Source organism: Brassica napus, chromosome A6 (genome assembly GCF_020379485.1).
Source record: "Brassica napus cultivar Da-Ae chromosome A6, Da-Ae, whole genome shotgun sequence".
NCBI lineage: Eukaryota > Viridiplantae > Streptophyta > Magnoliopsida > Brassicales > Brassicaceae > Brassica > Brassica napus.
In genome coordinates, this window is record NC_063439.1 from 9,610,049 (window position 1) to 9,630,554 (window position 20,506).

The following is a 20,506-nucleotide window of genomic DNA, read 5'->3' on the forward strand; positions in this document are numbered from 1 at the left end:
ATCTCTGCGTGGGAAAAACTTTCTTTCAAGTTGTTTATATCCTCCAAATAATTGAGAACTGGTGTTGAAACCATCTTCTGGTGTTGAAACAATCTTCACCAATTGAGAACAATCCGTTGCAAACGTAACCTGAAATTATCGTAAGTTTTTCATACATTCCATTGCCCATAACAAGGCTTCCATTTCTGCATGAAGGGGAGAAAGTGACGCCCGGACATTCCTTGCACCCATCAAACCCGCAAATCCCTCTAGAGTACTATATCATCCTTGGCCTGAAAAAATATTATTTTCTTTCCAGGAACCATCCATAAAACACCATCTTCCTGGGATTGACGGAAGAATCATTGCCCCTACCGGTTGGATCCTCTTGTTATCATTCAAAATTTGAGCCTCAGCCCAAAGTTTTGATTCCGTTTCAGCCAGTTTAAGGGTATCCAACGGATCCACATCCATATTACTAAACACTTTATTATTTCTTCCCTTCCATATATACCATAGTATCCATACAAACTGATGATTCTCCATCTGTGGAATAACTCTCCAAAAATGATGATCCATATTCACAAAAAAAAAACTTGTTGGAAACAATGTTGGACATGTTGGAATTTTTGAAAGAGCTCACGTCTGAAGTACAGGAGGGCATTCAAAAAATACATGGTTGATCGATTCCTCCTCCGCACCACATCTTGCACAAACAATATCCCTAATTACATTTGCATATTTGTGAGTTCTGAATAACTTAATTAACATTAATATATTGATTGTGCCATAATCATTTTTACATATTAACCTCTACCCTAGATTTTTATTAATACATTTTTGAAGGTATGAAAAAATCAGTTCAAAACGTTTTTTAACCGTAATTATCATTAACATTTCCGCCAAAAAATCATAATATACATACACATTCCAGACAACTCGCCAAATACGAGGTGAAAACCCCTCAACACATCATCGTGACATTCGATCTACAAATATATTTGGTCGCTAATCCGGTGTCATGTCAGATTGTCAGGTATGGGCTGTGACGGAAAACGCGTTTTATTGGACCAAATGTAAAACTTACTAAATACTAGTCTAATTTTTACCATTTTATCCTGTGTCATTTTTACCGTTTTTATTAGCGCGTGTATTATTTTCTACTCTTAATTTTATGGCATTTTAGTCTACTTCTTCCACTTTTAATAGGCCATTCTATAAATCTAAAAATGTAATATTTGATGTATTTTGCAATTTGAACGTTATACAGAAAGATATTTAAAGATATGTTTAGATTCAAAATCATACGTTTAGATTCAAAAAGATATGTTCAGACTTGTATAACATAAGCAAAATGTCAGTTTATATAATAATTCATATAACTAAAACAAGAAATGAAGAAACTTTGAATATTCTTTAGGACCAAATCTTGAATATTTAACTTCATAAAGACAATAAATGATAGCTGATAAATTATTAGATTAGTCAAGTAAAAAACGGAAGTTGTCTCTCACATGGCGAGACAATTTTTCAAAGAGAAAACAATATATATACCTCCCACATACCTCAAGCATCTACATTCCACATCTCACTCTTCACCACCAAACTAAACCCTAATTCATCATTTCTCTTTTTTTTTTGAACTGATTCTTGATTCATCATTTCTCTTTAACAACCAATTTCTTATATATCTTCATTGTTCATCTCTCATTCAACCAAAAATTATTTTTGTAGTTTTAAAATGAAACAGCTGTCGACAAAAGTGACAAGCAATGCTCATGGACAAGACTCATCTTACTTCTTGGGATGGGAAGAATACGAGAAGAACCCATATGACGAAATCAAGAACCCTAATGGGATTATTCAAATGGGTCTTGCTGAAAATCAGGTAAATATATAAGTTTGGTTTTTCGACCAATGGAAAATATTAATTAGTCTATCTTTTCTGGTACTTAATATGATGTTCTTTATATGCAGCTATGTTTTGATCTCATAGAGACATGGTTAGCTAAGAATCCAGACGCAGCCGGACTCAAGAAGGACGGCCAGTCTATTTTCAAAGAGCTTGCTCTCTTCCAAGATTATCATGGCCTACCCGAATTCAAGAAAGTAAGCAATTAAAAACAATTTCTCCTTCATAGTTCAAGACGCAAGTAAAACTAATAGGGTCTACCTGTCCATATAGGCTTTGGCAGAGTTTATGGAGGAAATAAGAGGGAATAGAGTAACATTTGACCCACGAAAGATTGTTCTAGCTGCTGGTTCAACCTCTGCCAACGAAACTCTCATGTTTTGTCTCGCAGAACCTGGAGATGCTTTCCTTTTACCCACTCCTTACTATCCAGGGTAATTTCTACACCATTATTTGATATGTAGTTTACTTGTCTCCCAAGAAACCTTAGTTGACGTTTGATTCCTTTATGTGTACAGATTCGATAGGGATTTGAAATGGAGAACCGGAGCAGAGATCGTACCGATTCATTGCTCGAGCTCTAATGGGTTCCAAATCACTGAGTCAGCTCTTCAACAAGCTTATCAGCAAGCTCAGAAGCTCGATCTTAACGTCAAAGGGATCCTTGTTACAAACCCATCTAACCCACTTGGAACGATGTTGACCAGAAGAGAACTAAACCTTCTCGTTGACTTCATTACCTCCAAAAACATTCATCTCATAAGCGACGAGATCTATTCAGGTACCGTTTTTGGGTTTGAACAATTCGTTAGCGTCATGGATGTCTTAAAAGACAAGAAACTCGAGGACAGCGAAGTCTCCAAACGAGTCCATGTCGTTTACAGTCTTTCCAAAGATCTCGGTTTACCCGGTTTTCGAGTTGGAGCAATATACTCCAACGACGAAATGGTTGTTTCGGCCGCGACGAAAATGTCGAGTTTCGGTCTCGTTTCTTCCCAAACACAATACCTTCTCTCTGCATTGCTTTCAGACAAGAAGTTCACAGGTACATACCTCAACGAAAACAAGAAAAGACTCAAGATTCGTCAAAGGCAACTCGTGTCCGGTCTTGAAGCCGCAGGAGTTACTTGTCTTAAAAGCAACGCTGGTTTGTTTTGTTGGGTCGACATGAGGCATCTCTTGGACACAAACACGTTCGAAGCAGAGCTTGAGCTTTGGAAGAAGATTGTGTACGAAGTGAAACTGAATATTTCACCCGGTTCATCGTGCCATTGTACTGAACCGGGTTGGTTTAGGGTTTGTTTCGCCAATATGAGTGAAGAGACACTCGATTTGGCGATGAAAAGGCTCAAAGAATACGTAGAGTCAACCGATAGTAACAGATTGATTTCAAAAAGCAGTCATGAAAGGATGAAGAGTTTGAGGAAGAGAACTGTCTCTAACTGGGTTTTCCGGGTTTCATGGACCGACCGTGTACCTGATGAACGATGAAATTAATTCTTCGTCCCAAGTTTGAGACACAGCAAATTTTCACATTTATAAAAATAATCCGTTTTTTAATATTTTGGAAAATGTCCCAACATTTTCCAAAATATTTATATCACTATATTTGTGTTTTCATATAACTATGTTTTATTAATTATTCATATTTGTACTGTTGCAATTTTTTTTGTTTGGGTGGAGTGTTACTAGATAAGTGCACTGTCCAAATTTTGATTTGCAATAGCTATCATATAAAAATATATCATCTTGTAATGTCAATGAAAACTGCATGTGTTCCATACAAATGTAAGAGTTAATTTTATCTGTAAATCTCTACATCTCATAAAGTTTGACAATTCTTTTGCAGTATACAAAAATATTAGCCATGGATACACACGCAGCTCTACATCTCAAAGAGTTAATTTTTTTAGCTTTCATTGAAAGTTAATGAATGTTGAAAAAGTTTGATGTTTACAGGTTCACGAAAATATTCAAATTTTGATTTGTAATGAAAATATATACTATCTAAATATCCAAAAATATTTGAGAGTTTTTGAATGAACAAAAAATCTGGTACAAAAGTTTTCTCTCTCCAAAATAATTTATATATTTACATTAGTCCGAGCTAAGTAAAAGATTGATTTCAATTGCAATATTCAGCACCGTAATTTCTCATCTCTTCATCAAACATGTGTTTCAAGAAAAAAAGAGAAAACAAATGGGTTTTCATCTGGTGAAAATGTGGACAAAAAAAAAATCGGATTTCCCTCAGATAGTGCTCAATATTCAAAACACATAGTTCTTAGTAGGCCTGGGATTTTTGTCCGAACCGAATGGGCCGAACCGGACCGAACCGGTTTTTTTCGGTTTTCGGTTCGGTTCGGTTTTCAATTCGGTTCAATTCGGTATGGTTTTGAAAATTAATTCAGTTTTCGGTTCGGTTCGGTTCGGTTTTTGATTTTCAAAAAAAAAAAAAAAAAATTTAAAAACCGAAAATAACCGAAAATATCCGAAAATAACCGAAAATCCGAACCGAAAATAACCGAATAATCCAAAAATAACCGACTTTAACCGAAATAACCGAATTTAACCGAAAATATCCGAATATTTTGAAAAAATTATACCAAAATTAACCGAAAATTTAAAAATTCGGTTATTTTCGGAAATAAAATTGAAAACCGAAATAAACCGATAACCGAACCGAACCGAACCGAAATTTCATTCGGTTTATTTCGGAATTTTTTTTAAAAACTTCGGTTAACCGAAAACCGACGGTTCGGTTCGGTTCGGTTTCGGAAAACCGAAGTCGCAGGCCTAGTTCTTAGGCTTCATTCGGATATTTCTCTAATACAATTCTTATCATATATCGGGTTTTGAGTCGAATACGGATTCATATTTCAGGTTCAATTATAAATGCACATGCATATGCTATAATGTGGGCAAGATTGCAGGTATATTACATTATGAGCCATGTCATATGATGCAACGATTGTTAGAATTATCTGCATACATTAGTCATTTTATTTCTTTCGATTGGAGAAGTCTATAATAGTCCAATCATTTTGAAAGAATGTATACTTTATTAGTAGTAGTATTTTATTTTTGTCAACTTCGCAATAGTAGCAATTTAAAATCCAAAAAAGTCGTCAATTGAGAAACTATCAATTATCATTTTATAATTATCATAGACATATTCAATCTATTGTTACTGGTTTATCATATACCGGTCGTAGATTATAATCTTAAATAGGTACATGTAGACATGATATATACACATATATATATATATATATATATATATATATAAAACTAACATTCTCTAGATAATAATTTGAAAAGGCCATGTGCTTTGTTGATAGTACGTAGTACGAACGAAATCATCGAAACCATACAAAAGTTATAATGTTACTCGTCAATTAACTATAAAAATAAATCTAAGACCATGATTAACTCGGGTTCTTAAAGTGGAGTTCTTAGTTTCGGTTAAGAACTGTTTCTTAGCTTTTAACTAAGAAAAACTAAGAATCATTTTTTAAATAAGAGACATAATAGTTTGTTCTTAGCCAAAAAATGTAAAAAAAAAAAACAAAAAGATGTCAAATCATGAATTAAGAATTTCAAATTAAGAATCTCGGTTAATCATGCTCTAGCAGCACATCGTTTTTTTTTCTTTTTTGTTCAACACATAATATCGATCGTGTTCCCTTATTTGTATGAAACGCGGTGAACCCGCTCGTAGCGACGGAGAAATCCTTACATGTGAGGAGCAATGTTTTGGTCGTCGGCTTGTATAAAATATGGTATACTCCCAAGTAAAAATAATAATATCGACACATAAAAATGATTTTGAGAATTTTAGTTGATATTCATGTGTTCAGAGAATTTTAATTTGCAATCAATGGTGTACCTTAGTTGCATACGACCCAGCCAGAGCTTGTCGTATTTATCATCGACCATATATACGCAATATGCTCTTGTTCAAGAAAGAAATTATTAGATTTTGAGATTTGTGAGTTGGTTTCGATAAGATTTAGATCACCAACAATATCTATAACAATTAGCAATCTGGTCGGTTGTTTATAGAACGGATGGTAGCTTCACAAATAGGAATTATATCTCCCATTGATTGGTATGTGTCCAGATCCTTATTATACTTCATTTTCCTAGAAAGTAAGAAAGAACACACATTATCTTTCTCAAAAAAAGAAAGAAACACATTAACATGCCATATTTGAGCAAAGAAGAGTCATTTACAAGTTTTATTAACACTCTAAACTCTAGGCAGTTGCTGCTATTTAACATGTCATGTTTTCATTTGGTTGGTTTTTTGAAATTTAAAAATCAGTAGTTAGGTGGTTAGCTTTTACTTTTAATCTAAAGTACATCTCCGCCATACATCTTTTAATCCGACGAACCCCATCGGAACAGTCAATCTCGGAGTTCCTCCTTGGCTACATAGCATGAACCGATAGAGCTCCGCCGTTGAGCCTCCTGTAAATCACGATCTCCACCGTAAATATTTTCTTTTTTCAAGCTTCTCCTCCGATGTGTGGCATGAACCACTAGAGGCCAGTCGTTGAGCCTATGGTGAACTGCGATCTCCCTCTATCTCGGACTTAGTTCTTCATCCTTGTTGTTCCATGTGATGAAGAGGAAGTCGCCAAGCTCTCGTCGGACACAAGCTCTCGTCAGGGACAAGCTCTCGTCGGAGAGTCCGACAGTCGTCCCCGTCAGTGCTAGGTCGTCACTCTCCTCACCCTCGTGGTTCATCTTCCTCTGCGTTTTCAAGTTGGTGACTCATAAACCTCTGTCGTGCCTTCTTTCATGAGCGTCTGAAACCCCTCATCGTCACCGGGTCATTCCGAAGCGATCCACCACCTATTAATGATTCACCACCGCTGGTCTCTTATTCAACCAGGCTCAATCGGCTCCGTGACCTACTGCTCCTCTGCAACAGTCAGCGAACCACACCGGGACATGACCTGTGGAACCACAAAGGGATCCATTCCCAAATCAAGTTTCTGATATTTGTACGACTGGTCCTTTAGATTTAGAATATTTACAATTTGGCCTTAAAACTTCTTCTTTTGCAAAGTTACTTTTCAATTTCGCACAAACTTCCAAAAGAGCAAAGTTAGCCTCTACTTTACTCAAATTAGTATGCATATACAAAATTAACACCCAAATGCAATGTAAATGGTTAAATGCGGTGGTGTGTACATATAATCGAAAGTGATAACAATAGAGGTGCACAATGTGGTGGTGTACACAAAGAAGTGTGAACATGTGTACTATGTTGCATGTTTATCCACGTGTACAATGTGGCAATGTATCAAGCTATCCGTATTTGAATATGTATATTTGTATTACGCTACCAGTGTATCAAGTTATATACATGCACATTAGTTAATGTTTTTGGAAATATGTTTTGCTTTGTGTACTTATAAGAAAGGTTATACGATATAGTAGTGTACACAAGATAAGGTGTACATGTGTACGCATAGTTAACTTAGAAAATAATACTGATTACACAAGACAAACAAAAGATCGAAATCGTTACATCACCCAAAGCAATGCCTAGTACAAATTTTGTTTCAGATAATTCTACTATTTTGACTAATTTTGTTTAAGAAAATAAATATTTTTATATCTTCTTTTCTCTTAATATTTTTTATGTTCTACCATGTAAACACTAACATGAATCTTAAATTTACATTATACAATGTACACAATCGATCAATATTCTTTAAGCATAGTTCTCAATATTTTAATGCATGACATCTGGTGTATAGTCATATACAATTAACCATGTACAATCAACCATGATAATAGTATACATGTTTACAAAAATAAATGGAAGATGTGTACATGTGTGCACATATAACACATGTGTGCAGGGGTGATAGTCTTGTATGTAAGTGATACTTTTCGTATATACTGAGAATTGATTTTGATTTGTGTATATATAATGGAAAGTGATAATAGTAGAGGTGCACAATGTGGTAGTATACACAAATAAGTGTGAACATGTATACTATGTTGCATGTTTATCCACGTGTACGGTGTGTCAATGTGTCAATCTATCTATATTTGAATATGTATATTTGTACACAGGTACACCCTGCAAAGTTAAGAGCCGAATTGAAAACATCCAGAAAGTTCGAAGACCTGTTTTATAATTATGAAAAGTATGGTCTGTACAATTAAAAAAGTGTGAAATCAATTTGAAAGGGTATATTTGCAAATCAGAAACGTATGGGTCAAAAATCAATATATTCAAATGTCTAGGGACCTGATGTACGATAAAACCAAAACTGGCCATTGTTGCTCATCAAGCTTTTGCAACGAAGGCGATGAGATGGAGGAGATGAAAACAGCGAGACGGTGAGAAGAATGCCACAATGGCGTCGACGAAAAGGAGGCAAAAACGATATGGAGACATAGGTGGTACTGTTGCTGCAGAAGAAAGGCTTGTAGACAGGATGATGATGTTGTAACCATGGATCTATGTTTCTTCAAGTTTAAAATTCACAAAAAAAAAGTGATTTGTTGTAGTTTTCTGCAACTATGGAAAAAAGAAGAGAAAAATATAAGAAGAGAGAAAGAGAAAAAAAGATTAGTAATATTAAAAATTAATTAAAAATGTACATTAGTTAAGTTTTAGTTAGATTTAGGGAAAATGTATTGGGAAAGAAGAAAAGTGTGTGCTGAAGGTTAATTCCCACTACTATAATAGTTTGACTTGTTAGTTATTTATTTACGAAGTGACTATTTTATTTAGAAAAAAAAAGTTGTTAGAAGAAAATATCTTGATAGAAAAAACTGCCTTATTGTGTTATAATAAACTTGAAACCCAATACATGATTCTCCTAAATGAAATAAAAACTCGAACTACTAATTTTCAACGATTCTAAAAACATTGTCATACAACTAATAAATTGCTTCCCCAGTTTTCATTATTGCATCCTGACTCTAATACACTGTTTCCATGGTGGTTTCCATGGCAATTGTTTCCAAAGTAGAGCGGTAAGAATAAGTTCCTTACCACTTAAATCTAGATTTAGCACAAGTAGAGTGATTGTCTTGTCGTCAATCATGGCCATGAAGTCCACACAGGAGATTGCAACAACGAATTGGAAGAAGAAGAAGTCAGTCAATTCGTTGCGAGTAAATATAAATTTCTTCTCTATTAGGGAGAAGAACAATACGCATAACAATTGTTTTAAAAAAGGCTTCCAAGATGCCATTACGGAGAGAGAGAGTGAATATTTGCAAATTGCAATACACCAAACGCACCACTGTAAATACACGCCGTAAAACAGAACTCATAAAATGATGGACATCTATACACCTGATCTGGAAGCTGGTCAATGCTATACAACAAAGAAAACAGTGAAAAAATTGGAGTTTCATCGCATGGTCGATATCCAAATATAAAGATGGCATCAAGACAATTTCTTCATATTTTATTTTATGTGTTGTATTATTTCTCTTAATTTTATTTGCATTTGGTTGCATGTATGTTATCTTATATGTAATGTTATATTTAATATAAATGAAACTAGTTGTTAAAAAAAACCCATGAAACTGCCTCTGAATGTAATTCTTTCAACATAGAATGCAGTCACATGGGCTTCACGAGCCCGTGCCATAACTTCCACATGCGATGCCATAACGCAAATTAGCGTACAGTACATAAACAAGAGTCGATGAGAATCAAACGCCTCTAGTGACTGTGGTCAACATATATTTAAACAACTTTTATAAAGTTTATGTAAATTTTGAATTTATATTCAATTTATGCACAGGTGTTAAATAGTTTGTGAGAAAGAAAAAAAATACTATATAAGAAGTTCAGTCTGTCTGAAAAAAAAAAATTCCTCTACGTATTAAGTAACTTTCCAAAAGCACACGTCTAAAGGAATTACAACTTTAATGCGAAAGCAACGAGTCCATTTCAGTACACACGCCCTTCATGGATCCATGATGGGCCATAAACAATCAAACTTCGGTCTTATAAGGAATTTTAATATAAGTATTGTTCCAAGAGGAAACCATATTTTTGCTAGAACAAGCATGGGATTAACACTAGTATACTACTAATTACAGAAAATACTAAGATACCTATATCATATACATGATAAGCATTTTTCACTTGTCTTAAATTGATAATTGCTGGAAGTACAAGTATTGAAAATTTGAATTGTACTTTGAAACTTTCAGTTATGATACACGCATATTAAATACAATAAGATTCTTGATATAGAGTATTTGCCAAAAAAAAAAGATTCTTGATATATCAATGTATCCACAATTTTGATACAATTTTTTTTTTTTTGGCGCATGCCGAATGTATTGCAACATCAGGATTTTTATTTAGGACAGACTGTTATATGATATTTAATTGATTAATGGATGCATGATTTCTAAATCTCCTATATATTAAAAGATAACCACGTGTCATCATCACAATGATTCTCATAATCTTTAAGGAAATAGGTTGGTACATCTAAATATATAATAAGTTTTTTTGTTAACTAACCATAAATTAATTATTAATGTTCTCAATTTTTTTCTTAAATAAAAATTACGGAATTGTCTAATGTGGCTAAAATATATATGACAATTAATGATTTTGAATAATAAAGATTTTATACAAATTATTGTATTTTCTATCAGTTTTGTTAACTTTAAGTTATCCCCTATATATTAAAGGAGAAGCACTTTTAAAACTTACCTTAAAAGTTTATTCACAAAGTCTATGACGTGTCTTCATAAGAAGCTTTTATTTAAAAAAGCGCTGATGTGTCGAATGGAAAACGTTTCTCATAAAATTTTCGACTTTAATGCAAACTACTACTTTCCTTTTAAATAAATCTCTGCTTAAAATATACTTCGAAAAACACCTTTACGTAAGAAGAAACAACACACATCGAGTTCACATTACACTGATGTTCTTCAAGATATAATCACATCATTTCTTAACTTCTAAGCATACGGTTGAGACTTATTTAAAAGTCTAACTAATAAAGCGGTTCTCTTGCATGTATATGAAACGATCTCTTACATACACCTTTTCTACCTCCGTATAACCATAAGGTTCGATCTCTTTAACAAAGATAACACAATTACGATCTCATCGAAGTGATCAGCAGAACACAAATATTCAATCTTAATTGCGTAGGAGAATGGTGCGTAACGAATCTTATCGAAGTTTCTCAAAACTCAGATTATCGCAAAAAGGGATGATTAACTAACGCAAACAGTTACAGTTGGTACTCAAAACAGAGATGATCAGAACACACTGACCGTTTTGCAGCCATGGTGTTTACCGTCGATCAGCCATTCTTATACAGATGCTGTTTCAATTAACGTGGGTTTTTATATAGAGTTTCCTCCTATTTTCTACCATGGCCAATGGTTGCATCTGTTCCAATATAAGGGTAAAGAATACAATATCATTTCCATAACAAAAGGTATCCGTGTAGCATAATGTCACCTAAACAATGATCACACTATTTGCGATACATGGTTTATTTTATGATTTTTGCATTTGCTTAGAAGGTTTTGATGGAAGTTCATTTACTGTATTACTATATCATGTAAATTAATGTATTTGCCATTTGATATTTAATATATATATATATAGGGGGGGGGGGGGGGGGGGGGGGGGGGGGGGGATTCAGAAATACTGTTAATTGTGTAAACTCAATCGAGAACTTTGTTACAGTTATTATGATAAACCGTGGAACTTATTAGCATATTTGATATTAATTTGATCTTTGATAGATATATATATCAGACGATTCTGAGAAGTCATATGTTAGTGTCATCAAAATAAGTCAGAGATATAACCTTTATGTTAGTTATATATGTTACAACTAATTTGTAAGATATGTTATATTCTTATGATATTTTATATAGTTATTAAAAGTATGTTATACACGCAATAAATCTACGTAACGAGCTATATAGAAAGCAAGTCATAATGCTTGGTTCACAAGGCTGTCAATATGATATATATAGAATGATTCCTTAAAAAATAACATATTTTAACTAAGAAATTAATTCTGTCTTTTCTAATTAACAAAGCTGTAATATCTTTTTTGTTGTGTGTACAAAGCTGTAATATCTAACCTAATGTTTTCAGTATAACTATATATGGGATGGGATACCACGCTGTCATAATCTCCATCGCAAAATCTAAGCCCAAGAGTATTAATCATATAGAAGATGGCAGAAAATTAGTCTTCAAAAAAAAAAATAGCAGCAAATTTTTGACCAAGTTACAGAATTGAAACCGTATCCGTATCCTCTATATATTGTATTCTTGTCATCACTAGGATAATTCTTAAAATCGTTAGAGAAATAAGTTGGTCAATCTAATTATATAATATTTTTTTTATTAAACTAATCATAAATTCATTATTAATGTTCTTTATTATTTCTTTAAATAAATGTTACACAATTGCATAATGTGGCTAAAGTATATATGACAATTAATAATTTTGAATAAAAAAGATTTGATAAAAATTAATTTATCTTTTATCATATTTGCTTAATTTTAAACTATTAAAATAAATTAAACAACCACATTAACCATATAATACAAAAAATAGATTTTTCTGTATGTGTTATTTTTTGAATTTAAAAAAATGAACATAAATTAGTAAAACTGTTAAAAGTTTTACATTCAAATTTTGTGATCCATGGTTTAAAATTTTTTTTATGAAAAAATGCAAATGATTATAAAATCATATAAGTAAAAAGTCTAAGTTTAATATAATTATTAAGATAAAAGATATGTATATATATATATATATATATATATCATTTTAAATTAAACTATATACCATATACAATAAATAAACATTTTAGTTTTTAAACTTACCTTATTTTTTTTGATAAAAGCTTTGAACAAACATTGACAAATTAATTTTTTTTAAATTATAAATTACTACAAATATTAATCCCACAATAAAAGTTTTGTTATCAGTAATTTAAAATTTTTGCTATAAATGGTACAAATGATAAAAAAACACTGAGGAGAAAGCATTATTTAATAGACATTAATATTAAAAATAGTAATACTATGTATGTTAATATCATTTAAATTTAATTATATATCTTATAAAAAATATTGTTTGGATTTATAAAATTTATTTATATGTTCACACCAATTTAATTATATATGTAATAATTACTGATTTTTAATGATTTAATATATATTTATTAATTCATAATATGTAAAAACATATAATACATAAAAAAAATTAATATAATATTTATCCCGCGCAAGGCGCGGGTCTTAATCTAGTTAAAATATATTAAACAATCACATTAACCATATAATAAAAATATAGAATTTCCATATGTTATATTTTGAAATTTTTAAAAAGTCTCACATTGAAATTTTTATGATCCATGATTTAATTTTTTTTAATGACAATATACAAATTATTACAAAATCATGTAAGTATAAAGTTTCATATATATTAATATCTTTTAATTAAACTATATACCATAGAAAATACATAAAAAAATTAATTTCGAAATTTTTTTTGAACAATATTTTTTTGGTAAAATCTTTGAACAAATACTGACAACTTAATATTAAGTTTTAAAATTTGCGCTGAATGTTTATAAAAGTTATAAATTACTAAAACTTTAAAAAATATTGCACAATAAAAATTTGTTATCAGCGATTTAATTTTTTTTGTTTTAAAAAGATACAAATAAGTAGAATGCATCATTTAGCAATATATAAATATTAAAAATATACTATTTATCTATGTATATATTATGTCAATTTAATTATATAAATTAGAAAACAGAAAAAGTGATCGTTTGGATTAATAAAATTTATTTCTGTATTCACACTAATTTATTTATATACATAATAGTTACTGAATTTTTATTATCCAATATATATTATTTTATAATATATAAGAGAACATATAATAAGTAAAATAATTTATACATAATTCTTTTTTTGTCAGCGATTGCATTGTTATGTTTTCATTTTGTTGTTTGAAGAGAATGTTTGGAACATTCAAATGGCTTATCTTTCAGAGACTACTTTGGAACGTTTTTCGAAGTCATTAATAATATATAGACTATTGCATTTGGAGTCAATTTGCTCATAATACAAAAATAACATGGATATTAACAATCTGCCTATAACAGTAAACTTTGGTGTCTACCAATCAATGTACCATCATGTGGGATTTAGGGTATTCACCTAATTAGCAAAGAAGTTTTGTATATAGAGTGCAATTTCTCTTGCATTTGTCCATATGAAAGTGAAAATACGAGAAAATTCAAAATATCGTTTTTATAATGTGAAGTCTTATTCAATTTTAGCCTTCTAGGACTGATCGACAAAACATTCTTCTTGTTTAACCTATTTTACACATGAGTTTCCTTATAAACACAGCTTTTGATGATAAGTTCATAAAATACACTCAAGAAAAGGAAACACACTCAAGTTTCTTTATAAAAGTATAAATAGAAACTTTTTGATGATATAATAGACGACTCAAGTTCTTTATAAAACAGGGTTTAAATTATTTTCATCGACAGTGCCAATTATTTCTATACGACTCTCTCAGTCTGATTTGATTTTTGAATAGGCAAGGAATGTGCATGCCAAACTCCTAAGGGAACAAAATCTTCGTATGACACCATTTGATTCTGTGAGGAAAACAAGAAACAGACTAGTGACTAAAGAGAGGTGTCATTTCTTTGAGAAGTTGGGAGTTGCACACATTCACTTAGTATTTGATAATCAAAACTTTTTTTGGTCAAAATGTTAGGTATCTTCATATCTTGTTATCCACATAAACTTCTTATTGTTAACCCTAATGGTTGCCAGCTAATGTTAATAGCCCTAACGAGTCCGACGGGTGGGGGTGATGAGACAAAAATAAGTTGGAAAAATTCACAAAATATTAGAACTTCAAGCTGTAGAAAACAACAGGATCACGGACAGCCCAAAGACTGGGAATACTAATAATATATTAATGTACGTTTCATCTTGCAAAATATTAATTAACAACATTTCTTTGAATCAGAATAAACAAGAGAGCTTATGTCCTCCCACCTTATGGTGCTTTGATCTGCCGAAGTACTTGTTTCTCCTAAAAACAGGTCGACGGCTTCGTCATGGAAATTCCTAAACCGTTGATGACTGATACTTGTGTTACGCAGTGGAGAGTTTGTGTTGGTGCTCAAGATTGAGTTCATGGAGAAACCTTCTCCTGATCCTAAGTAATTATTATTAGGGTCTAACAAAAGTTGAGAGATGTTGAGATGATCAAAAGCGTTTGTTCTCTCTGGTTCTTGATCTTCGATCTTGACCATGTTCTTGATGATCTCTGGCTTACTATCTTCCTGGCCACCGGACGAGTTCATGACAAGAGTTGGTACTTGATCATCATTATGATGAAGAAACGGAAGTTGCTGGGGTGGCCATGTGAACATTGTTTGGTCTTGTCTCATCATGAAACTAGTTTGGATTTGTTGTTGTTGTCTCTTCATCATCACCATCATCTCTTGTTGCTCAATACAAGCTTCTTGAAGATCCTTGCGTTGTTTCATGATAAGCTTCTTCTTTAGTCTCGTGTTCCATTAGTTTTTTATATCGTTGTCTGTTCGTCCCGGCAATTGAGCAGCGATTATAGACCACCTTCATAAAATTCATACATTATATAACATATTAATTAAGAGTTTCCACATGATATTAATGTATACTAATAGTTATATTACCTGCTACCAATAGTAAGATAGAGGTTACAGATGATGCTTTCTTCATCCTCGGAGAAGCCACCATGTTTGATATTTGGTCTCAGATAATTAAGCCACCTCAGCCTGCAACTCTTCCCACATCTCCTCAGACCTTAATCCATGTCTCAACCAAAAAACAATTATGAAAACAGCATCTTTAGATATCAATTAATCTTCTTAAGAGAGCAATATAGAGATCAGAAAGATGATTACAATATCATTATGGTACCATAATACGTAACTCTTTCACATATTTCAAAACATACTTGAGTTTTGAGTTAGAACGCTCTTTTTATAACAAGAAAAATAGTATATATGTATGTAGATGAAGAAAAGTAATTACTAATACCAATTTTGTGAGGCAAAGCAATCCAATTTCCTCCTGTGCCCCTCGTTTCGATGTATGATTTTAGCTTTGCATCTTCCTCTGGAGACCAAGGCCCTTTCTTCACGTTCGCTTTGTCACAACACGGTGCCCTTCCCATTTCTCTCCTGGTGAGAAGTATGCTTTCCGATTCTAAATATAAGTCTTGTTCTTGAATTATGGCTCTATTATCTCTCTGTAATCAAGATTTTTTAACGTTGGTGGGAATGATGGTGTGGATGTGTGTGTGATTATAGGGGAAATGTTATATGAAAGCAGAGAAGAAAGAAAGGAGGATATATAATAGCTGGAGATAGTGTACTGTCATACGATGGTAGATATCAAAAAGTCTTCCTAAGAAAAGATGTCAAAAAGTAGGAATCTCTTTAAAATTGAAAATGAAAAAGTTACTTTTTGGAAATTAGAAAAATATTAAACCCAACATAACTAAATACTATACAACAGTGAAATAAATAAAATAAAATAAAAAGACAGAGAAGATAACGAAGACTATTTGTACTCTTAAAAAAAGTTCTCAATGGTTTTGTTTTTGAACATTTTCTCCAAGGCTGTAAACTGGCTGGTATCTATAGAGTAAATTTTTAATCTGAATTATAGTTTACACCCGTCCATATACAACAAAAAAATTAGAAATATTTATTCTCAAAGACATATTATGTGTTTCCAATTACAAAATAAAACACTTTTAGCTAGAGAGCACATTATACATGGATAATGTCCCATATACCCTCAAACTAAATCAACTAAATATGAGTTTGATTAGTTGAATCTGTAGCTTTCGATTTTTTGTTCTAAGATTTAGGTTTTAAATTTTTAGTTTTGACTTTCATTTATTTTGCTGTAGAAATTTTTTCAGAACACTAAATAAAAACTCTAGAGAAATTGTTTTCTAAAGCTAATATATTTCCTATTTAAATATTTTGGCTTTGGATTCAATTTTAAAAATAAAAGCATGATTGCTTTTAAAAATGACTGTAGAAATTAAAAGTCTGTCTACAGCTTCTGAAAAAAAAAATCATAATTGCTTTAAAAAATAGCTCTAAAAATTAAAAAGGCTGTCCACAGCTTCTACCATCATTACCAATCATCCCCTGTATATTTTTCATTCTACATAAGAACCAATCTCTTTTTTTTTCGTTCTTTATCTTTATCTCTTTATGTCTTTATCTCTGTCTCTGACTAAATCAACTATAACTTTTTTTTAACAGCTTAATAATATGAATCGTTGTTATAACGATTTTTCTTTGGTCTAAGTCATAATGAATTAAAAACCAACAATAACAAAAACCAATAATAAAGTGTCTCAAATCCATAATGTGTCCTTTAGGGCATCTCTAACAATTAATGACACCAAATTTGGAGTTGAAATTACACCAAATTTGATATTTTGGTGTCAATTTTCTTTTGTCATCTCCAACAATAACACCAAAACTTATACGAAAAGCAATATTATATATTATTTGATGTTTTCAGTTTTAAAACTTTTATATTTCTATTATTTGTAATTGATAAATAATAATTTTGTTACATCTAGATTATATTTATATTTTATTATTTGTAAGTGATAAATAATAATAGTTATTTACTAATTTATTTTGAATATAATAATAAAATAAAAATTAAATTTTTAATTATATGAAAATAAATTCAAAATACAAATAATATAATATTATTTATGTTTAATTACAAATTTGATAGTAATTGATGTATATTATTAAATGAAACATATTAAAATATGTATTTTAAAGATTTGGTGTGATGAATAGTATTACACCAAATTTAGTGTAATACTATTCACATTACACCAAATTTGGTGGGATAGTGTCAAATTTGGTATTTTGTTGGAGATGAAATCACACAAAATTTGGTGTTTTGGTGTCTTGTTGGAGATGGACTTAGTGTAACGCTCTCAAAAAATTATCAGTCATGTAAATTATCACAATGCAATATATACTCTATATATTGTAGATAAAATGAAAAAGCACTTTAGTTTTTTTTTTAATCAAAAAAAGCACTTTAGTTTAATCCATGGATTTAGCAGATAAATAGTTTATTCTACTTTTCAAAAAAAATTTCACTTCTTTTATTTTATTATATTTTTTTCTTATCATTTACTCTGTGTTATCCTGGAATTTACCAGTCACAACCTAATTAGTTTTTTTTTTTTGAACATTTCTAAAGTTTCTTTCTAATGTATATTGACTGTCTTTAGATTTTTGTAATCGTGAAATAGAGTAAGATGACTTATGTAGTACTTTACACTATTTTTCTTATTGGAAATTCCTGAATTCGATCTGTAGGCCCATAAATTCTTACGACCATAGCCAACCTCTGATAAACATGCATCTCCTAAGCAAAGTTCGAAATAGGGTGCATGCACAATCTCTCTTTTATGACACCGTTTAAGAGTTATGACCACTCACTAAAAGAAAACACAAGTTTTACGAGGGCAGTTTTCCTCGTTAATTCGTCGTAAAAGCAGTGTTACGATGAATTAGCGAGGAAACCCGTTTCGTCGTTATACGTTTGTCGTAACGCATATATCCTCGCTATTTCGTCGTAAGATAGCGAGGAAATAATTTCGTCGTAAAAGCGAAGGAGGATATTTCGTCGTAAAGACCACGTAAAGGTTCCACGTAAGGACGTCGCTACATTTTCTCGTAAATACCACGAAAAACTTTCCTCGTAAAACCCACGTAAACAAATACTCGTAAAATAAACGTAAATACTTTGAAAACTTTCCACGTAAAGAAAACGTAAAAACCTTGATAGATTTCCACGTTATTTCCTTGTAAATGTTTCCTCGTAAAAACCACGTTAAGCTTCCACGTAAAGAAGCCGCAAAATTAGCTACGAATTTACTTCGTTTCATTATTTTATAGAAATATAAAAAATTATTAATTATAAATATAATTTAAATTATTTAAATTATTAATAAAATTAAAATTCTAAAAAAATCAAAACCAAAAATATTTTATATATAAATAAGTTTTGAATTCATAATACAAGAACCGAAATTAAAAAGAACTAAGGGTGGTTGTGGTGGTCGTTAATCGCCTCGTAGAATTCATCACTCCTCGCCTGAACATCCGCCTCGGCATGTGAGTCGTCGGTCGGTGACTGGCCTGGGATAGGATTTTGTTGTCGCATGTTCCTCAACAAAGTCGCCCATTCCGGATTTGTGGCCGCTACAACATCCAAGAAGCCCTCGAGTCCACCCATACGAGATCGCAGCTGAGTAGACTCTCTACGCAGCTCTTCGGACTCCCTACGCAGCTGAGAGACTTCATCATCCCGTCGCTGACCATAAGACGATGTCGCTCTCGGAACATCGTTGACGGAACCAATCCCCAACGTCCGTCCCTTTTTTTTAGGGACAACCTTAAAAACAAAAAATAAATTTTGTTAGTAAAAATTTAAAGTTAAATTAAATGAATATTTAAGAAAATTAAAATTTTAGAAAATTTACCTCCTCGTAAAGCTTATCCACTTCAGGTGTGGATAAGGTGACGGGTAATCCATCGGTGGACTGTTGGGTCAGCTGGGTCTGGCGTTCTTCAACCCGAGCAGCCAAATCGTTGTAGATTTGCTCGGACTTGCCATCTATAAATCGGCCCGCCTTGTTCTTGTGGGTCCTCTCGTAAAGTTGCATAAGAGACGGAAATTCTCCCGTCTCTTTGGCCTAAAAAAACATTTAAGAAAGTTGTTAATTAGAATATATATAAAAATATACTAAAAATTTAATATAATTAAATTTTTAATTACCATTTCCAAACGGACACCGGCGTGGGGTTTTTGGCCCGTAGTGTGAAGCATCGGCCCGTTCCCGTGCTCATCGACTGTGTTACGGGAGTTAGAGCAAGACTGGGCGATTCTAATGGAATCAGGAAGACGCCAATATCGGATGAGGCCATCCCAGACATCCGTGGTGAGCTCAGCGGGTTTGCCACGCTCATACCCCTTCACGATCCAGTCACCCTTCCAGTTGGAGACCGTGTCCAACAAGCGAACTTTCGCCTTCGCGACAAACTTCTTCCTCACCCTCTCAGTGATCCCCAAGGCCCAATTATATTTTTGCTGTTGGAAAAAATAATTTATAATTAATTTTTCAGAAAAAATAATTATATAAATAATAAAAAAATTTAAAGATATATATTTAATTAATAGAACTTACAGCGTAAATTTTGAACCACGTCTTTCTGACGTATTGGGGCGTCGTTTTCCAGTTCGGATGTGGCATGGAGAAGTAACCTTTTATCGTGTCGGTTACGTCCGATGCAAGACATCCGTCAATCCCCCACCTGAAAAATACAAATTTAAAATATAAATTATTTTTTAAAGTTATAAAAGAATTTAAAAAGAATAAAAAAATAATGAAACATACCATAAAGTTCCGTCCGGTCGGTCGGGGTCGATGACTGGTAAACCTTCTCTGCCTGGCAGACGGAGAATGTCCTCTACGG

The 20,506-nt window shown here is 32.1% G+C and overlaps 1 protein-coding gene and 1 pseudogene across 1 annotated transcript; one reads left to right on the forward strand and one right to left on the reverse strand.

Annotated features, from left to right (window-relative positions):
* Positions 1 to 702: 702 nt before the first annotated feature.
* Positions 703 to 3,529, forward strand: LOC106351622 (1-aminocyclopropane-1-carboxylate synthase 9-like). Its single transcript, XM_013791399.3, has 4 exons — positions 703 to 1,867; positions 1,957 to 2,088; positions 2,165 to 2,325; positions 2,410 to 3,529. The coding sequence occupies exons 1-4, from the start codon at positions 1,721 to 1,723 to the stop codon at positions 3,380 to 3,382; spliced, it is 1,413 nt and encodes a 470-aa protein (XP_013646853.1). The 5' UTR covers positions 703 to 1,720; the 3' UTR covers positions 3,383 to 3,529.
* Positions 3,530 to 14,837: 11,308 nt separating this feature from the next.
* On the reverse strand, positions 14,838 to 16,682 carry LOC106449689 (annotated as a pseudogene).
* Positions 16,683 to 20,506: the final 3,824 nt, after the last annotated feature.

What these genes read in the sequence shown, in the direction of transcription:
- LOC106351622 (XM_013791399.3), top strand. Translation starts at nt 1,721, where the DNA reads ATGAAACAGCTGTCGACAAAAGTGACAAGCAATGCTCATGGACAAGAC. An exon ending in TGGGTCTTGCTGAAAATCAG is followed by an intron (nt 1,868 to 1,956) that starts GTAAATATATAA and finishes CTTTATATGCAG; the next exon opens with CTATGTTTTGATCTCATAGA. An exon ending in CCCACTCCTTACTATCCAGG is followed by an intron (nt 2,326 to 2,409) that starts GTAATTTCTACA and finishes TTATGTGTACAG; the next exon opens with ATTCGATAGGGATTTGAAAT.